The sequence below is a fragment of the Branchiostoma belcheri genome, unplaced genomic scaffold, assembly GCF_001625305.1.
Source record: "Branchiostoma belcheri isolate BF01 breed outbred unplaced genomic scaffold, Haploidv18h27 scaffold77, whole genome shotgun sequence".
NCBI lineage: Eukaryota > Metazoa > Chordata > Leptocardii > Amphioxiformes > Branchiostomatidae > Branchiostoma > Branchiostoma belcheri.
In genome coordinates, this window is record NW_017804431.1 from 333,093 (window position 1) to 352,298 (window position 19,206).

General features: G+C 39.9%; 1 protein-coding gene across 1 annotated transcript in view; it reads right to left on the reverse strand.

Annotated features, from left to right (window-relative positions):
- Positions 1–18,597, reverse strand: part of LOC109485603 (WD repeat-containing protein 7-like) — a 48,992-nt gene extending 30,395 nt beyond the window's left edge. Inside the window, exons 1-14 of the mRNA XM_019789288.1 lie at positions 18,492–18,597; positions 17,429–17,594; positions 15,955–16,061; positions 15,347–15,425; positions 14,602–14,776; positions 13,831–13,901; positions 11,767–11,817; positions 9,480–9,599; positions 8,571–8,716; positions 8,303–8,414; positions 6,878–7,049; positions 5,626–5,708; positions 3,367–3,529; positions 2,738–2,958 (exon numbers count right to left, since the gene is read on the reverse strand). Coding sequence (XP_019644847.1) covers positions 2,738–2,958; positions 3,367–3,529; positions 5,626–5,708; positions 6,878–7,049; positions 8,303–8,414; positions 8,571–8,716; positions 9,480–9,599; positions 11,767–11,817; positions 13,831–13,901; positions 14,602–14,776; positions 15,347–15,425; positions 15,955–16,061; positions 17,429–17,587 — 1,659 coding nt within the window. The 5' untranslated portion in view covers positions 17,588–17,594; positions 18,492–18,597. The remainder of the gene's footprint in view (positions 1–2,737; positions 2,959–3,366; positions 3,530–5,625; positions 5,709–6,877; positions 7,050–8,302; positions 8,415–8,570; positions 8,717–9,479; positions 9,600–11,766; positions 11,818–13,830; positions 13,902–14,601; positions 14,777–15,346; positions 15,426–15,954; positions 16,062–17,428; positions 17,595–18,491) is intronic.
- Between the last annotated feature and the right edge of the window lie 609 nt (positions 18,598–19,206).

Sequence of the window (19,206 nt, forward strand, 5' to 3'; positions counted from 1 at the left end):
TAGATAGTTTTAAACTTTGAGCTGTACTGTACACTACATATTTCTGATATCTACCTGCACCAGTGCAGTCATGTTTGAGTAATTCTTTAATGCTATCATCTGGCAAATGCTACATAAAGAAGTGAAATTCTTGTTTCCATTAATTTTTATTTTGCCAGCAACGTGATACACGTAATACTATATCTTCTCTGGTGCAGGTTATGTTATGGCTATTTTGAATACATGTAATTGTTGACTTGAGGCCCAGAATCTCACAAAGAAAAACAAAATTCAGCCCATTGTACATGTATTCCTTTATGGCAACTTGTCTACCAAGAATGTTGCGGTATTACTGCCCAGCTGTTGAAATGACCAGGTTGTTCTTTTTCTGTAAACAGGACTAGTCAAGATCATAGTCCCATCCAGAAAAGAAATGTATTTGCATCTTGAAGAAAACACATTTAAAGTGACTTTTTGTTAGCACAGTAAGGGTTTTTAAGTATACAACACTTGGTCAAATGGTAAAAAACTGGCATATAACAAACCACATATAAAGAAAACATTTAACCTGCATTTTCTGCCACATTATATACAACATAATAAGGCTAGGTGCAACCAATACACCTCTTCCCGCTTGTATAACTTTACGGCACTGGTTAGAATAGCTTTGCATAATGTTAGTCACAACAGTTATGCACTTTACTACAAATACATTGTATACAGCTTCAAAAAGGCACTGCATATTGTAAAATATACAATGTATAAGCATTGCAAGCACTCTTAGCACTAATAAACTGAAATGCAAAGTATTAAGAACTGAAAAGGCATGTGACATTGCTGTATCAAGAAGAAGAGAATATATGGAGGTTAAAAGGTCTGAAGAGGAAAAAAGGGGGGAAAAAGAAATTTAAAGAACAAAACATGAAAAATAACCATCATACCACTGGGGTTCCAGTAGGGTACTGGTCTTCTAACTGTGGATGGTACAAAAAAAATGAAACAGTCACGAAAGTCATGCATCAAAGTATATGGGAAACAGGCACTATATATAGAATATATAGAATATAAACTGTAATAAGCTGGCTCACAGTTTGCACTGCACATGTGCAGTGTGATGTGTCAAAGTTGAAAGCTATATATACATTGTACATATCTGGACATGTATCAAGCATGGTATAGAAAAGAATAAGAAAAGTTACAAAGTTTTTATTTTGATTGTGCAGTTTAAAGGAGTACTAACCTCCAGAAGGAGGTGCTATATTTCGTCAGGCATTTATTTTTGGAAGTGAAAAATGCATAATTTTATTATTTTACAGTATACAATTAAATGTCCATTTTGCGCGCAAGTCTTAAAACGCATCGAATCCAGGACAAACTCTCCAAATACCCTCAAAACTATCCCAGAATACACCACGCTACCCCATTGGTGTCTATGTTTTAAACAAAAGTTACGTTACAGACCTCATTTCGGGGGCGATAAGAAAAATTTGTACCGTTTTGTGTTCTTTGGTATCTTACCAACCATTGTCCTTCTTGGTGTCCTATCGCCCCTCATTTATGCCCCAAATATTGACGATGAAAAAAACGGCGTAATCTAGTTATACTTTCCATAAGTGGCGTAATCTAATTATCTGTTCAAGTAATACTTACATGCAAATAAGTTGAGAAAATCAAAACACGCAGGATGCAACTAGCGCCCACTGCATATCCTGATATTATAGTATCCAAACCGCAGGTCAAGCAAAGTAAAGCAAGTAATTTCTCAATATTCAGCTTCTTAGTGTGCTTGTCTCCTACCATTTTTGCCGAAAAATGTTTATGTTGACCTAAAGTGTATGAGTATTGCGTAAGCCAGAGTTCCTGGATGTATCAATTGTGGTTCAGCATGGGGAAAAATGATATTAATATCAATTTACAAACATGCGCCGCGCAACTCGTACAAGCGAAATTATGTAAAAAGTCGGCTAGTTATGTATTCATTGCAGCATGATGTATCGGAAAACAGCACTTCCTTCTGGAGGTTAGTACTCCTTTAAAGTGTGAACTGGCTTATTATTCTTTATCATTCAACACTACAAATGATTGGTGACAAATCGTATAACAAATAGTAAAACTAATAGTATTTTTAGAACTGGGACTATTCCCCAAATATAAAAAGTTGCCATAGCCCTTTAGGCCTGGGAAAAAAATTATCGTGTGTCTGGTTTCTTGACTCACCCTGCAAAAACCCACTGACCCTACCATTTCTTTCAGTCAAGTCCATCGAAATTTTTAACTAACATCTGAAATTCAAACCTTTTAAAATGTTATTTCTGAGATTTTTGAAACACAACTGTTCTTTTTCTACATGAACTCTGAATGAAACTCAACAGACTATAATATATAGACTTACATGTTTAAAGTTAAAACTTTTGGTCCAACACAAAAAATTCTCTCACCAGAGCTTTCGACCAGTCACTCTGGTCTTCCTCAGTAGACACGCTTAGACAAGCTTGTCACGTAGCTTCTTTGAAGTGTGACGTCAACACTGGGTCAAAGGTATCTGGGGGGCTGACATCGTCTACCAGATACCTTTGACCCAGTGTTGACGCCACACTTCAAAGAAGCCACGTGACAAGCCTCACTGGGTCAGTCTACTGAGGAAGACCAGAGTAACTGGTCAAAAGCTCTAGGTGAGAGAACTTCTTTGTGTTGGATCAAAAGTTTTAACTTTAAACATGTAACTACCAACACAGATGAACTTTCATGATAGACTTACGTTACAGTTATCAGGTGGACAGACCAGTTGGGTGATTTCCCCACCATGTACAGAGAATGTGTGCAGAAGCTGCCCGCTGAACAAGTCCCAGAGTAAGACAGCGAAATCCACGCCGCCTGACACCAGGTACTGAGGGTCGTAGCGCAGTGATTCTTGGTGAGGGTACACCAGGCAGGTTACCTTGCCCTTGTGACCTCTTAGGATACGGTGTGGGGGCCAACCTAGGCAGAACAATAAAACAATCAACTAGAATGTAAATTTTGCAAAGAAAGTGCAGAATGTTTACCTCCACATGGTCCAGCCTAACAAACTACTGCTCTGCTTAATCTCAATCAAACACATTCATATTCATATACCTCCCAGCTCTGTTATTCTACATAATGTAACCCAACACCACAGGGTGTCTGCTACAGAAACAGTTACCATGGTGACAGACAGCTGGTCCAGGTCATTGACTTAGTTTGGATCATAAGGAAGAAGAAACTGAGCAAAAACTTTTTTGTTTTCCTTCTCCAAAGGTAAACATAATTCATCTTTCTGAATTGAACCATCAGCCACCTTCTCAAGAGGTAGAGCTTTTTAGGCATTTACTGGTTGTGCAAAACAAACAAACAAACAAACAAACGTACCTCTCTGTTTGGTGTGTTCACACTGTAGCAGCTGTACCTTGGCTGTCTGTGTAGCCGGTACGATGATGATACTGCCGTCTTCACGTCCACACACCAGCCGACCTTGTGCAGGGAGGTACAGACTTGCTGTGATAGCCAGGGGGGTGTTGTCCTGTTTTGTGCTCTGGAGTTAACAACAGTCATAACTGTCAATCATAATTAGCACTTCAACTAAAGATAGGCTAGCAATTAGCGGTTTAACCAATGAGAGGGCAGGGAGGTACAGACTCGCTGTGATGGCCAGGGGGTGTTGTCCTGCTTCGTACTCTGCAGTCAACAACGCACCAGTCATAACTGTCAATCATAATTAGCACTTCAACCAATGATAGGTTAGCAATTAGCGGTTTGACCAATGAGATAGCAGGGAGGTACAGACTAGCTGTGATGGCCAGGGGGGTGTTGTCCTGTTTTGTGCTCTGCGGTCAACAACACACCAGTCATAACTGTCAATCATAATTAGCACTTCAACCAATGATAGGTTAGCAATTAGTGGTTTGACCAATGAGACAGCAGGGAGGTACAGGCTCGCTGTGATGGCCAGGGGGGTGTTGTCCTGTTTTGTACTCTGCAGTCAACAACACACCAGTTATAAGTTATAACTGTCAATAGTAACTGTCAATCAAAATTAGCACTTCAACCAATGATAGGTTAGCAATTAGCGGTTTGACCAATGAAAGAGCAGGAAGGTACAGACTCGCTGTGATGGCCAGGGGGGTGTTGTCCTGTTTCGTACTCTGGAGTCAACAACACACTAGTCATAACTGTCAATAGTAACTGTCAATCATAATTAGCACTTCAACCAATGATAGGTTAGCAATTAGCGGTTTGACCAATGAGAGAGCAGGGAGGTACAGACTCTCTGTGATGGCCAGGGGAGTGTTGTCCAGAGTGTTTCGTACTCTGGAGTTAACAACACACCAGTCATAACTGTCAATCACAATTAGCACTTCAACCAAAGATAGGCTAGCAATTAGCAGTTTGACCAATGAGATAGCAAGGACGTAGAGGCTAGCTGTGATAGCCAGGGGGGTGTTGTCCTGTTTCATGCTCTGGAGTTAACAACACACCAGTCATAACTGTCAATCATAATTAGCACTTCAACCAATGATAGGTTAGCAATTAGTGGTTTGACCAATGAGAGAGCAGGGACGTAGAGGCTAGCTGTGATAGCCAGGGGGGTGTTGTCCTGTTTTGTGCTCTGCAGTCAACAACACACCAGTCATAACTGTCAATCATAATTAGCACTTCAACCAATGATAGGCTAGCAATTAGCGGTTTGACCAATGAGATAGCAGGGAGGTACAGACTCGCTGTGATGGCCAGGGGGGTGTTGTCCTGCTTCGTACTCTGGAGTTAAGTTTAAAGTGTAAATTTTATTGCAAAGACGTGCCGAAGGGGTAATTACAAGTACAAACAACATGTATGAAAAAGAAAATACAATGATAAGAAGAGATTACGTTTAATCAGCTGCATCTAACGTTATGCTAAATTCTACAACATTGCCAATCATCATAATTAGCGGTTTAACCAATGATAGGTTAGCTATAAGCAGTTTGACCAATGAGAGTGCAAGAACCAGTATGTCCATCACAATTTGCAGTTCAACCAATGATAGTGTGGCAATCAGCAGTTTGACCAATGGTTGCATGGCAACTATTATTAGTTTGACCAATGAGAGAGTGGCTGCAGCATTTGGGCCTAGGGTATTTTTATCTGCCATAATCACATGGCAAAAGCAAACAAAAAAGGAAAATGTTTGAAGAGAGAACAAGTAAAATCTGAGATTTTATACCTCCGGGCTTTTTATTGTATATTTTTATATGTTGTTTACAACAACAATTGTTGCGCGCCGCAGGACTAGGGTTTTAAACAAAGAATTTATCGAGACCGGACACCCCTCTGTGCGAGGAGTCACCTTCATGGACGAGACCGACAATACCTAATACACGCCAAAGGTCAACGGTCGCGACCACTTTCACGCTCAAAGGGGTGTTCTGGGGCCACCAAAAGGCACCATTTTCACGCCCGAAAACACATATACAATAAAAACAAAAGAACGTGCATTATCTGCAGCCCAATAGCAAAACATATACCGAGTCTCAAAAGAAATTCCGTCCACCCAAACGCGAGAAACAGCTGCGAACATGAAAATCTAAATCTCTCACAAAACCCTTCCGCGGAAAGATGTCTCCTTCCCCAGAGGTAACAAAGAAAAAGTACCAGTTGGTCGATGATTCCTGCAGGTTTGAGTTCCATGGAGTCCCAGACATCCTGCAGACTGACAGACACCTGCGGCGGCATGTCTGAAAATTAACAAACAAACACATGATCCATGCTCTAATTTTGGCTGGACAGAAGTACATATACATGTGTACACTCAGTATTTCTAGCCTTGGTATCATCTAGTATGTACATTATTGTTTATATTTGTTTATTGCTGTTTATTGTATAATATTAAGAAATCAAAATCCTTTGATTATGGGATTTGTACAATACATATTAAAGTCACAGACATGGTATAATCACTAATAAAGTTTTTACATCTAAAAATGCCTTAATTTGAGATAATGGCCTACTACATTGTACATTTTTTCATATATGTGTGTTATACTGTTAAATTGCTGGAATGTTTCAATCTCTGCAATTATTTGAATCATTGCAGAAAAAAAAATGATTATGTCACTTCCATTGGTAATTTTTTTTAAGCAGTAATGTTGCTTTTTGAACATACAATTTGCATGTTTTGCATTCAACGAAGTCACTGATTTTTTCTGATCTATTGATCATGATTTTATGTACAGCCACACTTGGAATAGTCCAGATACCTGTGGAAGTGATATTTGAGTCACAGGATTCGAACCATGGACTCTCGGCTCTATCTCTGCCTTTAAAATAGGACAAACATTTTTTTATCATTAGCTGGTTGTCTGTGTTAGATATGTCTTCTACTAGACATTTCATGCATTCAGTACAAAATATTTAATAACTGCCTAATACATTAACCTACAGTACTCTACAAAAGACAAAGTCTGACATCCACAAGCTACATTAAATTGTATTTCAACAAAGTTGTGTTTATAACAAAGTTTTAGTATGTCATCAACAACTTGTCCAACTTTTGTTTCCTTTTAGACTTTCAAAAAAATTTTCTTCACTTATTTGCATATCAATCAATAGTTTGTATTTTATAAACCTGCTTTTCTGACAACTCTCCAGTGTCACTGACAAAAGGTAGTGGATGCTATCTGAAACATCTGATTGTTTAGAAAATCATATCCAGTTGCTTGAGTAACTGTTTTTTTTTTGGTTTTTAGTAACACTGTCTTACCTAAATCTACAATCTAAGTCTGACGTTTCTACAAGCCATTTCAATTATATAATAACTGTTACAATATTATAATAAAGTTGTAGTATGTTAATCATTAATAACATACTGAGCCATGAAGTTTAAATTGATTGGATTATTTCCTACCAGGGGGTCGGTCCACTATATCCTCCTGTTTGAGGCGTGACAGCTCCTTTTCTGTGATGTCGGGAATCTTCCACATGGTGACCCTCCCGTGGGAATCCCCCCTCAGCAGCAGCTTGTGGTATGACCCGCGTCGGCCGAAGGAAAAACTCATGGCTGGGGTACAGGTCAGGGGCTGGAAAAAATGGATGAATTTTATTTCATTTTTTTATTTTATTTAATGAAGATTTACCACATTTGTGGAAGGATTGACATAACAGGTGAATATCACCTCTTAAAGATGTCAAACCCGAGACCAGACTGTAAAGTTTGAACCACTCACACCGGGAAGGTCCCCAATTCTTTTCGATAAGTGCGGTGGGTTCTTTAATGTGCGTGGGATGTGGCTCTCCCAAACACGGGACCTCCATTTAACGTCCTATCCGAGGGACGGCCCTAACCGAAGCTAGGTACTCATTTACACCTGAGTTAAGTGAGGGAAGTCATGTAAAGTGTCTTTCACAAGGGCACAAGATTGGTGACACCGGGCAGGATTCGAACCCGGGACCTCTTGGGCCTGGGTCGAACACGCTACCGCTATCATAACAAGAAACAATATCTTCTAAAACAGAAGATATAACAAAGGAAAAACTCATGGCCGGGGTACAGGTCAGGGGCTGAAAAATTGGATGAATTTCTCTCAAGAAATGGACTTTAAAACAAAACAAATAAGCAACTAGAAAGGCCGACATTTGCTCGGAAGCAAATGCAGCAGATGGCTTCACCAAATCTCCCCTACCAAAAATGGACCTATCCCCCTCCCGCACAAATGTACTGTTTCTAAATCAACCCTGTCCAAAATATGAAGTGTTCCAATAGTCTATACCCACTTCATGGTGGTGTGAAGCCATAACAAGATCCTTTTATTGTCTGAAAGAAACAAAAGATCTAAATAGAGTGTTCTGCTGCAGTACCAATGAAGGCAGCTAGGGGGAATATTAACAACACCTTCCTCAAAATTCATAATGTTTACCTTCACATATACATGTACATGGTCTATAGCCTAACAAACTATTGCTCTGTTTATTTTTACTCAAACACATTATAAAGTTCCAGATACTGTAGTATATACAATGTAAATGTAGTGACCAGCCCCTCCAACTCCGTCCTGCTACATAATGTAACCCAACACCACAGGGTGTCTGCTACAGCACCAGTTACCATGGTGACAGACATCTGTCCTGCTACATAATGCAACTTCATTAAGGTAACAAAGGTCACAGAGGGCTAGTAATTTCCTAGTATACTAGACAAATTATGTACAAGTTTTAAACATTTTCAGTTTAATCATATGAAAGGTTTTGCACCTGACTGTTTGCCAAAAATAATCCATGCAGTAATTTATACAATGTACATTCTCTGAGTTAACACAGCCACTCTTAGTCATACCTTTTTGATTTTTGCAGGCTCTATCTCCATGACCAGGTACTGGAATGGAGCAGGAGTTTTTGCTGCTGCCTGGCCAACACCTGATCTGAAGTCTGCACTGTCAGGAATACAGCTGGAAAACACCAACAGCCTTGCCATGATCAGTCATGAAATGTTGGAATAAAAAAAAAACAATAAGTTGATATAACTTTAGTGTGCCATCACCATGCTTGTCTAGTCATGAAATGTTGGAATAAAAAAAAATGATTAAGCAAAAAACTGTTCTCACCATGAAGGCAGTTGGTAGAGGCTCCCGCGCCCTGCCTTACTCCACACGATTACCCGATCACCTGCCACAAACTCTCCACCCGTCCACGGCTCGCCTTTCTTGTTAGGAACGGAGCACAGCAGCGAAAAGTCGCCCGCATCATACACCTGAACAAAACAGTCATAATATTGATACTATTCTGATACAGAAGTACAATGATATACAGAACTCCTACTCATAATACAATGTATAGAGCGTAGGGTGGTGCCCATCTCCATTTCCGTAGCCCTTGGGCGACACACAGTTGTGCAAGGCACTACAGCAGGAGGCTAGTTTGACCTTCCCACACATCTCACATGTGCTGAGTGCTAAGCAGAGAAAGAAGTGTGTACCATTTTTTAAGTCTTTGGTATGACCCGGCCGGGGTTTGAACTCACGACCTTACAGTTACAAAGCGAGCTCTCTACCATTTGAGCTATTGCACAGTGAATTTTCTCAGTCTCCTGGGGAAGACCAAAAGTTTTAACTCCTGCCAACTACACTCATTAGACTTTCACACTGAAGTATCATGCCCGTAGCCAGGATTTTGAATGGGGGGGTTCTTCCCACTGCTTGAGGGACCATCGAGCGCCGTAGGTTCCTAGGGGGGTCCGGGGGCATGCTTCCTCTGAAAATTTTGAAAAATGAACCTTCTGAAATGGCATTCCCTGCGTTTTTGAGAGGATTTCAAAGAAAAAAAAATCAGAGATAACTTTTTATTCAATGACAAAGTAGGCAGTTTTTATACGATTCCAGCCTCGCTGGTGATACGAATCAGTCCATCTAAAGAAAAATCTTTATTTGACTTTTAGATAAAAAGTGGACCAAAAAGTGGACCTTTAACCCCCAAACCCCCCCTGGCTACGGGCACAAGTACATTTACTTCCTTACCTGCCAATAGCTGCTGCACACGATGAGTACTGTTCTCTGGGTAAACTGGCAGCAGGCAAGTGTCTTGGCGTTTAGACAGCGAAGGGGCTTCGACTCCGTCTCAAAGATCGGCTCTGACTCCTTCAAGTAACCAGGAAAAACACACTTCATCATGTAATCTTAACGAGATTTATCTTAACAAGGAACGCTGTATGTTCTAGCCTTTTATGTTGAGTTCACAATTCCCAACTTGGGGCCTGGCTGGGCAGTTTGAAGGAATAAAATGTACAATATCAGGGCTCGAAATTAACGGTGTCCCGATGGCCACTGACCACTAAAATTTTGGCCAGGACAACTACAATAAAGACACTTTGGGACATTTTGGGGACAATAAAAAATAATCAACCACAGAAAGTCAGCCCTTCTTTTGTTCACCAGACACACATCCTGGCTTTTGGCTTCGGAAAAGTCCCCTCAAATTTCCTATTTTTGCCATACAAAAGTCATACAATACTTAAAAAAAAACAGGTTGGGAAAGTTCATCCTCACTTCGGGACAGTTGAAATTAATATAGGGACAGTGCTGGGACAATAGTAAGAAAAGTTAATTTCGAGGCCTGTGATATAAAAGACAACAAAATACAAGCAAGACGAATAAAGTAATTCTATGTACAAAGAGAGAATATCATAAACAATAACTTACTTTGACAATTCTAAAAACTTATGAGAATAACATCTCAACATGACTAGATTGCTATAGTGTATATCACATGGAATTCTATAATCATTGGAATCCATGTCAAACTTTTATAACCTAAAAAAAAAACTCCCTCGGGTTAGATAGAACTGTTGAATCAACATGCAACAAACCTCCACTGACATTGTATGCAACAAAAATGTTTATAAGGCCATGTTGATTTGATTATATGGATGACATCCTCTTGGAACCCCAAAACTGATGCGAGCGTGCGAATAAAAAAAAGTTTTGCAAAAAAAAAAGTTGTTTCCATTATGAAATCTACGTGATCATGAAGGTTGAACAAATGACACAGAGTATGGTATGGCAAATTATTCAAAATCATTTCTTTAAATTTTTGTCTTTTTCGTTTGACTTTGGCATTCTATGCCATTTGTATCGTTTTCCAATTTTTTTTTCAACCTACGGTATAAATTTGCTTATTTTGTAACTGTTTTGTACGATCGATTTACAGTATGGTTTAAATTTTTTTTTTTCAAACAGGCAAAAATTCATGCGCGCGCGGATGTCATCCATATTAATCAAATCAACATTGTTTTTACAAGTATCGGCAATAAGTGGTTTCATAGTTCCCATTGCGCATGCAAGGAGTGATGAATTGTGGGTAATATGTCAAAGATGAAGGCCCTAACTTGTCAACCATTCTTGTCCAGAACATGCCTTACTAAGGTCATATTGACCTTCAAGTTCGACACATTACCCGGCTTATACAAGTCTGTGACCTTTGACCCAATGACATCATTAGGAGGTGAAACAGATAGAAATTTGACATTGACTGCTGTGAGGTTAGAAAGGTCAGAGGTTAGTACATGTCAAGGTTCAGAGTGCGTGACCTGGCGGAGTTAGGTTAGTAGACATCAGACATATATTGAATAGAACATTGAAAGAAGCGTTAGAACACTAGCGTTAGTATGAAAAGCCACACCAATTTCATTTCAAGTTGTTCTTGAACTCTTCTGCTTTTTAAAATCACTTCCTTTTGATTTGTAACAAAAGGAACCATTCAGGTTCTGAACAACAGTTGCAGAAAGTCTTTTTCTTCTTAGTTGTTATAGTTTATCCATTTATCAATGTTGTAATTTGATTAAAATTTCAAAATTCATTGTTCGAATTATAAACCAGTCTCAGTCACATTGGCTAATGCTCCTGACCAATCATTGAGCCATAACAGGTGTCAGTTCATTGGCTAATGCTCCTGACCAATCAGGGAGCCGTAACAGGTGTCAGTTCATTGGCTAATGCTCCTGACCAATCACTGAGCCATAACAGGTGTCAGTTCATTGGCTCATGCTCCTGACCAATCAGGGAGCCGTATTGTTGACATTGTGGCTCCTATGGTAGCATCTGGAGCTATCACAGGATGCCTAGGACTGTTTTTGTGTTTTCTTTTCACCCACCCAGTGCATTTCAGAGTTTCAGAGAACCAAGAGATCAAATTGGTGAGGCCTATAGAGAGAGGATAGTTGTGTTGACTGTGCCCTCCACCATGAATGGATGCTAGCAGCAGAAGTGAAAAGGAAAGAGAACGTTTTTTAGCGTGTAATGTTCCAACCTTCACACGTTTCTCGTGCGCTCCTCCTATCTGTAGCTTTCGTCTCCAAGGCTGTCACAATGTGGGGAAAAATGTACAATGGCAACATACCAGTTTACAATGTAATATTTAAAATGAGCACGTTGGCAGATCTAGAACATACTGCACCTGTGCAAAATCCGTAACGTATTGTACATAGCACTTTAGCTCATTTAAGGTCGTACTCATGTACAGTGTATTCAAATGGTTTTCAAATGTTGTGTAGACAAAGATCTAGATATCATTTGCAATGGTCAAAATTCTGGTGCAAGGTTTCACACAGGTGCAGTACATTCTGCTGACATGCTTGTAGAGTTTAAAGAACACTTTGTCTTTGTGGTACATGTACATGTATCAGTGCAGGCAACTTCTGATACAACTCAGCATGCTGAAAAGTGTGTCTCAAAATCATGCGATTTATGTGCAAGAAAATATATTTTTAATACAAACATGCATTACATAAATTGCAGTGTAGGTGCAAAAACCAACCCAAACATTCTGCTACAGTCTGGGGACCAACCATAAATAATCACTGGGGACTACTGTAAGTCCAGTTATGTTCACGAATGCTTTATTTCACGAGATGGAGCAATTTGGAAGTTCACGAGGTCTATGACTTCGCGAGTCGGTAATTTTTAACAAGGCGTTACATGTCTGCAAATTTACCGACAGTCAAGAATTTTTTTTCCGCGTGAGGTACGTGCGAGGTACGCGCGGTTAGAACATGGTTCCGTGGACATGACACTGTCCAGACTGAAGCCCATCCATGCGAACTGGGTCCTGGGAGCATTGGACAGTATCGCCAACAACATGGACATCGCCAGGGGATGGGACCGCACAGAGATCTGAGCCGCTGTGAGCCGACGGGCGCGTGAGTAAAAACAAAAGCCGCCGCCATGTTTGAACTTTCGGCTCGCAAATGTTGCCAACTTCTGCACAGCAGTCCTCGCGTAAATCATCTTTAGTTGTGAAATTTTAGCGCACTGTTCTATAAATTTGCTGTTTGGTAACGTTTTAAACCATGTTGATTCAACAAGTTGTTAAGTAAAAAAATAAAAAAAAATCAAGCAAACTTAGACCATTAGACAACGCGCTATGTAAACAAAGGCCGCCATGTTGGATTTCTTGTAATTTGTCGATCGGCTCGGCAGTTACTCGGCGGTAGATTTTCGTGCAATTCTTCCCTATAGATACCTGTTAATGTTGTATATGTAGCGTAAATTTTCTTGGGATGTATGGAAATCTTGTGAAATGATTTTTTTGCGTGTAGCTTTGGTGAGTAACGTTGAACTCGTGTAGTTTGATCTCTCGAGGTATAGACAAAGACCCACGCTATCCCGCTTGGCTCTATTTTTTTTGCCGATTTTCCGTACCGTAAATAATTCTGCTTTAGATGGCTTGTACACGACAACAACTTTTTACCGATGTATGTTGTAAAATTCCGTATGTACGATGTTGCACATGTTTACAGCTGTTCACCGCTACGTTATCGCCGAACTAGCGTTCTTGTTAAAACTGATGTTGTCTAGTCGGCTTTGTAAACTTTTACCGTTCTTCGCAAGAAACACTTGTATTACCAGTAACAAAATAATGACTCCGTGAACCATATGCTCATTGAATAAAGTTTATTTGATTCTGAAAAGAAGTCTGCTGTTATTCGTTGAGTCTTGTCATTTACTAGTACTACGTAATGTAGAAGTTGTTAGTATAGAGCTGAGACGCACGATGTTTGGGGGAGGGGGGTGGTACGTACCGAATGGGTTCGCGAGGAGGTGAGTTCACGAGAAGAGCGTCTTCGTGAAAACCGTGAACTTAAAGATTTCGTAATCAAAAATGGACTTACAGTATTTCAAAACAACAACAGGTTACCAAAAGTTATTATTTCAAATTTTTACCTCCTTGAAACGTATCTGACTGTCACTACTGATTCAGACGGATTTCTTTGATCAAATCTTTTAAGAACTCCCAAATGATATTTCATGGTTGGTCCCAACATCAACCACATTATAAGCATCATCCCTTGTCTTGTGTAGTGTTTGATATTACCTTGGTCTCCTGGCCTGTAAGAGTCCACACTTTCAGAGTTCCACTGGTGGATAGAGCCACTATTACATCCTCTGTAAAAACACACACGCAAACATAGTCACAGTGATGTTTTGTAAAATTTGACTAAATTCAATGATTCCTCTGCCACCACAGAACAGTTACTCAAGCAACTGCCGTGGACAGATTTTCAAAATTTATACAGTTGCTTGACGAATGTGCAACATTTTTTTCTTGTGTATCTCATTGTTTAACCTTTACCAATGTATCTCTGTCACTACATTTGCATAAATGTCACAGGAATCCAGGAGGCATAACAGGTGTCAGTTCATTGGCTAATGCTCCTGACCAATCAGGGAGCCATAACAGGTGTCGTTTCATTGGCTAATGCTCCTGACCAATCATTGAGCCATAGAACACATTAGTTCATTGGCTAATGCTTCTCACCAATCAGGGAGCCGTAACAGGTGTCAGTTCATTGGCTAATGCTCCTGACCAATCAGGGAGCCATAACAGGTGTCAGTTCATTGGCTAATGCTCCTGACCAATCAGGGAGCCATCATAACAGGTGTCAGTTCATTGGCTAATGCTCCTGACCAATCAGGAAGCCATAGAACACATTAGTTCATTGGCTAATGCTTCTGACCAATCAGGAATGTATGTTTGTGGTTGGAAAACCAATAAAGATGTCGTAGGAAGCCATAACAGGTGTCAGTTCATTGGCTAATGCTCCTGACCAAGGATGCAATTGCATAAATATCACATGATCCCTACCATGCCGTTTGATTGGTCGGAGGATGCAGAGGCAGCTAATCCAATCAGGTGAGAGTTTAGAGGAGAGGGAGAAGAGCACCTCCAGGCTGTTGGCGTCCATGATGAGAATCTCGGCGTAGTAACCATGACAGATCAAACGGTACTCCCGCGTACTGCCGTTACCAACCTGGTAGGGCTGGGAAACAGTGATCATAATTATATTACTACACGTAGTAACAAAATCTGGGTAGTACTTTCAGTAGTTACTGTTCAGTTCAGAAAAGAATAAGAATTTAGTCAAGACATGCCTACAAGAACCAGTGTTATCAACCAAGGACTGATGTGTTCAAAGACTTAGGGCTGGGAAACACAGTAATCATACATTACCAAGGAAGTCCATCTGGGTTGGTAAGTAGTATCTTATAGTATATCAGCTCATAGTCATGCCTATAAGTACCAGAGTTACCAACCAAGGATTCTGGTGTTCAAAAAGTTTTTTTAATAGAACTATCATAGAGTGGAACTTGCTGCCACCAATACAGAAGGGGCATCCTCATTAGATAGCTTTAAAATTAAATATCGTTAACATTAATTTTAGATTCTCAAGGGTTGTTTGGTACTTATATATACATGTAATACAGCTAGCGAGCCACCATGTCAAAGGGCAGTAATACCGGCTATACAGACACAAAATCTAAGCAGGTGCGTTACGTCTAACCTTCATTGGCATACACACTTAAATTGTCATACATGTCCGGATACTTACATATATTGCAGTATGAGTTCCTGACAGTTTGGTGTGCTCAATACATCTTCCATCACTAACATCCCACAAACACAGCTCTCTGGACGACAAAAAATAAAATTTCACGCTTGAACATGTAGTCATAAGTAGTAAATCAAAATACTAGTGTCATGGCCAGGAAATTATGTTGAGTAATTCTAATTGGCTAATACTCCTGACCAATCAGGGAGGCATAACCATAACAGTTGTCAGTTCATTGGCTAATGCTCCTGACCAATCAGGAAGCCATAACAGATGTCAGTTCATTGGCTCAGTCCTTGACTAACCAGCCAAGATACTTCAGATCTGTATCCATATAGTGTATAGAGAAGTGCCCATCTCTGTTCCTAAAGCCCTTTGGCTACACAGCTATGCATGCACTACAGCTAGGAACTAATCTGACAGTGGTGTGTGTCAAATTACCAAATCAAAAAAGCAGCATGTACCATTTATAAATTCTCTAGAATGAATTGGTTCTGGGATTGAACCCTTGACCAGTAGTACATGCAAGGCTCTCCCCACTTAATTATTGCAGTGAGGAGTTACTAAAGTTTGTTAGTCCTCTTATTGGAAAATGTAGCTGAACTGACCCGTTTTCTGCAGCACTGACCACATTGCACTTCTCCCAGGTGTCTGTAGACTTGGCCAAACATGTGATCTTCGCTGTGTGCCCAAACAACATGTTTCTGGGAACCAACTGGAAAAAGACGAGACAAGAATCAATGTGAGAAAGAGCAAAAATGAACAAAAAAGAAACTTTCCATTCTGCAGTTGGGCTACAAAATGTAGGACCAAGGGCAATACTGGATATACTGTGCTGTACATGTATTTTTGTGTCATACACCCCCACCCCCCAAAAAAATCCACACATTTCAATGCAAAATGTGCCAAAATTTGGTGTTGCTAGAACAAAAATGGCGGTACAATTGCAAGTGGCTCAGGAGAAACGAATTTCAAATTATTCTATGGAACATTTGGAATCCTGTGTGATAACCGCAAATAGAACCCCGGGCCATACATATAGAATACAACAAGGGGTATTCCGTATCGCCAGGAGTATTCAGCTGGAGGGCAATCTGACTCACGGGAGGGCCGGGACTGAGGGCAATGTGGTCTATACCGTGTTGTATTTTATTTATGTCATACCCAGCCAAGAAAACGAGCCGTTAAATGCAAAATGAGCCAAAATTTGGTGTCCCTGAACCCTCAAATGCAACAACATCAATTCCAACATTCGAATCCTGTATTCAAATTTTCACAAGCACACGTGGTTAGGGCAAAATGTGTTCCAATTGTTCTATGGAAGCCATGGAAACCCAGGCTGTACCGTAAAGTATGGCCCGGTCCAGAACACCGTTATCGAACGTTTTCGCGGCCCGGGTATGATGTAACGCTAGTTATCACACAGGCTGGAACACCCGTATCGAATGTTATCATGGCCCAGGTATGACATGAATCTAAAGTACAACACCTGACTATTTCCAACATCATATCCAGTTGCTTGAGTAACTTGTTTTTGGTGTATCTTATTACCTGGATGTCTAACCTTCATCGACATATTTCTAACAAATACTGCTGTAATTCCTGATCTTTTCACGGTATTTTCATGTTCACTGTTTTCCTTGTCACTTCTATACAGTGAACTTATCATTACTGTTAACAAAAATCCTGGACTTTCTTTTTCCTACACCTGTCACCACCGTGAACATATATAGTTCCATGAACATGTCCATTTTTCTCAGACCGTGAAATATTGCTACCGTGAACATAAATTGAACTAGAAAGGTAACATTTGCAAAGCAAATGCACAATGTTTACCTTTGTATATGGTCTGCTCTGTTAACTCTTACTCAAACATATTCACATATATGGTCAGACAGGAGTATAAATCTCTCCTACTATAAAATTGCAACATTATGTAACCCAACACTAGTTACCATGGTGAGAGACGTCACCAAATCAGGTCATTGGCCAGGTCAGATGTCAGTGTTTGGAACTGAAGAAGAAGAAGAAGAAACGTAGCAAAAACAATATGTTTTCCTTCGGTAAACATAATTACAGTACCTCCATATTTTCGTTGAGGTCCCATAGACAGATCTGCCCATCATGACACCCTGTAACAACAGTTCTCTGGTCACTGGTGAGCAGGATGGCAGAGATACAGTGGGTGGGGGGAACATGGCCCCACAGTACAATGGGCACTGCTAGGTTGTTAGACGCCATATTTTACCTGTTTGGAGTATGAATAATAATAATATTGGTTATTAACTTACTAGTATGGGTAGTGCTGTGTACCTGTTCACTGGACCAATTCCGGACTTATTAAAAAATAAAACACGTCACATACCCCTTTTCTTTCCAAACCACCTAAAACCTTCCATAGATTGTGCAAAATCTTTGCTGCAAAATGAAGAAAACATTCCCATTGGGCATCGTCAAGTACCGGCCTCCATGTTATGTGGCCCAAGTTTTGCCCAGACAACATTGCAAGGTTGCCAACATACAATTTTGTACATGCCATGGGTTTAGGTCTGGACTTATGAGTCACCAGTCCAGAACCTAAACTTCTGGACTTTTATCCGGACCTGAACCTATTATGTGGGTTTAGGTACACAGCTCTATTATACCTCCATGGTAATATGTAGTTTTTGGACCCTATTTTTGGAAGGAATGGTATATTAAAATGCTGGCGACTTTGACTGAGTTATATTCATAAACCTACTAGCAGCTACAAATATATAATATGTTCGCAAGTATAACGTAATGAAAGCAAAAGCAAAGAGGTTATATGGAGACTTGTAAAGGTTATATCACTTTGTCAAAAGTAATATGGTCTGTGCACACCAAATCAGAATGCAGATCTTACGAATTTGAAGTTAGTACAATCGGTGAAACTACACAAGACATACCTATATAATAAGAAACGTATACACTAGAAATAAGAAGAAAATCATGTTGGTGAAACCGACCGACGTCCGATACAATTAAAACGTCATATGTCACCCGACGTAACGCCCCCCTCCCTCCTACGTAATCAAAACATCGCCTACGAAACATCGGCAAAACGGCGCTCTACCAAGTTTATTACCTCTAAACAAATAGTAAGGAGATGAAAATGATCACGTACCTCTGTTTCAAGCTGTAGTTGTTGCCAAAGAAAGATAAAACACAGCTAAATCGCTTAAAACTCCGCCTATTCTACAGAAAAGATTATTTTGGCCGCCATCTTTAAAACCGCATCACGTCATATGATTATGGTAAAGTCCTTGCGCCTCTCCTGACATAAAGTAGTTCTTGAGATGAACAAATGTCTCTGCTTTGCCATGTGTATTATATATTCAATATTTATCATATTTGCCTACCCAATACTAGTTTAGCTTTTCTTAGTTAACAAAATTTAATTACGCGACGGTATTGAATTTTTTTTGTAACTTGCGGAAGGATACTATCCATGACAATGTTAAACCCAGATCAGGTGCACCTGCAAATACAATTTTATCAAGGACTTTAAAGGCACTCTATGTAGTTTTTTGCGGAAAAATTTTAAATATTCTAATTATACTAAATTTCAATGTTATTAACAGTTACTATCACTTTTCAACACATTTGTGTCATTATTTCGCATTTTTACGTATATTTTGTCCGTTCAAACAGTCCTTGTTCTGTTCTCGGTGCCACCGGTTTGCTCTGAGGACAACAACAACAACATACAGGGGTTGTCCCCTAGGGTGGCTAATTGGCCCCGGCATGCCAGGCTTGAGAGACAGGGGCAGATGTCACAAGATAAGCCTCCTTAGAAAAAACTCATATCTTTCACATGAGGTGGAATATAATTATCAACT